The 1,307-nt window shown below is 50.1% G+C and overlaps 1 protein-coding gene across 1 annotated transcript in view; it reads right to left on the reverse strand.

The window, feature by feature from the left end:
* EMH_0091890 (SAG family member) overlaps positions 1 to 1,155 on the reverse strand; it is a gene marked incomplete at both ends in the record, with an annotated part of 1,266 nt that extends 111 nt beyond the window's left edge. The window contains 4 exons of the mRNA XM_013501776.1: positions 1 to 67; positions 175 to 560; positions 649 to 815; positions 1,026 to 1,155. Of these exons, the coding sequence (XP_013357230.1) occupies positions 1 to 67; positions 175 to 560; positions 649 to 815; positions 1,026 to 1,155 (750 nt within the window). The remainder of the gene's footprint in view (positions 68 to 174; positions 561 to 648; positions 816 to 1,025) is intronic.
* Between the last annotated feature and the right edge of the window lie 152 nt (positions 1,156 to 1,307).

The following is a 1,307-nucleotide window of genomic DNA, read 5'->3' on the forward strand; positions in this document are numbered from 1 at the left end:
CAGACTCGGCGCAACAGCAGAGGCAGAACCTGTGATGGACGCCTTGATCTTCTTCCACTGGTCTTCGCTGCGCGCAATTCGCCAACAGATGTACAACACACAAGACTGTGATCGCATCCAGAGGCCTAGCTCTGTAACCAACTATAGTTTTGCAAGAATGGATTTCCAACTTACTTGAAGGGTTCTGCGGTCGCTGTAAGTGCTTCAGGTGTGGTCATGCACAGTAGAGCATAGCCTGTCTTCCCTCCATCAGCGTTTAGCACTTGTGCTGGTGGGGTTCCGCCATCTGCCGTTTGTGTGCAGGTAACGACCTGGCAGGCAGCAGCGGCATTCTCTTGAGGGTTGTACAGAGCAACAAAAGAAATGTTCTGCTGTTTGTCGTAGAGATCCGTGTCGTCATTATTCGCCGGAGGGATTGTAGTGAAGTTGCTGGCGGCGTCCTTCCAGTGGCTCACTGCGGCCGCACAGTCGGGCGTCGCCGATTCCAACGCCATGTAGGCGTATGTACCGCTTTTAAATCCATTTTCATCTGAGCTGATTTCTAGTTGTTCTGTGCCTTCCTGAAATGAAAAAAGCACGGATGAAGAAGTGAGACATGACGTAAAGATAGGAGGACGAAGGACAGTGGCCGCAGTGAAAGACACTTACTCCTATCAGAGCCTTACAAACAAGATCCCATGCAGGATTGTTTTGCTTTTCTCTTTGCTGCACCGTAAGTTCAGGCCACGTTAGTTGTTCGCTCTTCGTTTGGAAGTGTTCGAGTCCAGCGGCTTCGCGTGCAGCGTTCATTTCGGTGAGGCACACATTAGCATCATCTGCAGAAAAACGAAAGATGCACACATCCTAAGCCCACATTTACATGTACTGATACTTCCAAATGTGGGTTGGAGCAATTTAATGCCCTTCGAAGGATTTCTTCGCTTCCAAGGCCACTGAAAATCCGGCACAACTCATCACATCCAACGCATTTACTTTGGACCACAGGGCTGAAACCTTCCCCAGTGAGCAAGTATTTGCCAGCATACCGAGATCTACAGTGTAGGTTGGGGATGACCCCTGCGCTGTCAATGAAGTTTGCTTTGCCGTTTGATGGACAGCGTTCGCCATCAAGAACGCAGACGCAGAGGCGAGCGAAAAAAGTTTAAGGGCCGCCATGTTTGCAGTGTTGAAGTTTAATATGTGAACGAGTAAACGGGAAGAGTGGAGAAAGTTTGAAAGGGCATCAAGATCAGAGCTAACATGTTTTGCAGTCTGTGCAGAAGTGGCGGCGAGGGAGCGGACCACGGCTGGCCTATCCGGTCCGGCAT

Source organism: Eimeria mitis, genomic scaffold, assembly GCF_000499745.2.
Source record: "Eimeria mitis Houghton genomic scaffold, Emh_scaff7550, whole genome shotgun sequence".
NCBI lineage: Eukaryota > Apicomplexa > Conoidasida > Eucoccidiorida > Eimeriidae > Eimeria > Eimeria mitis.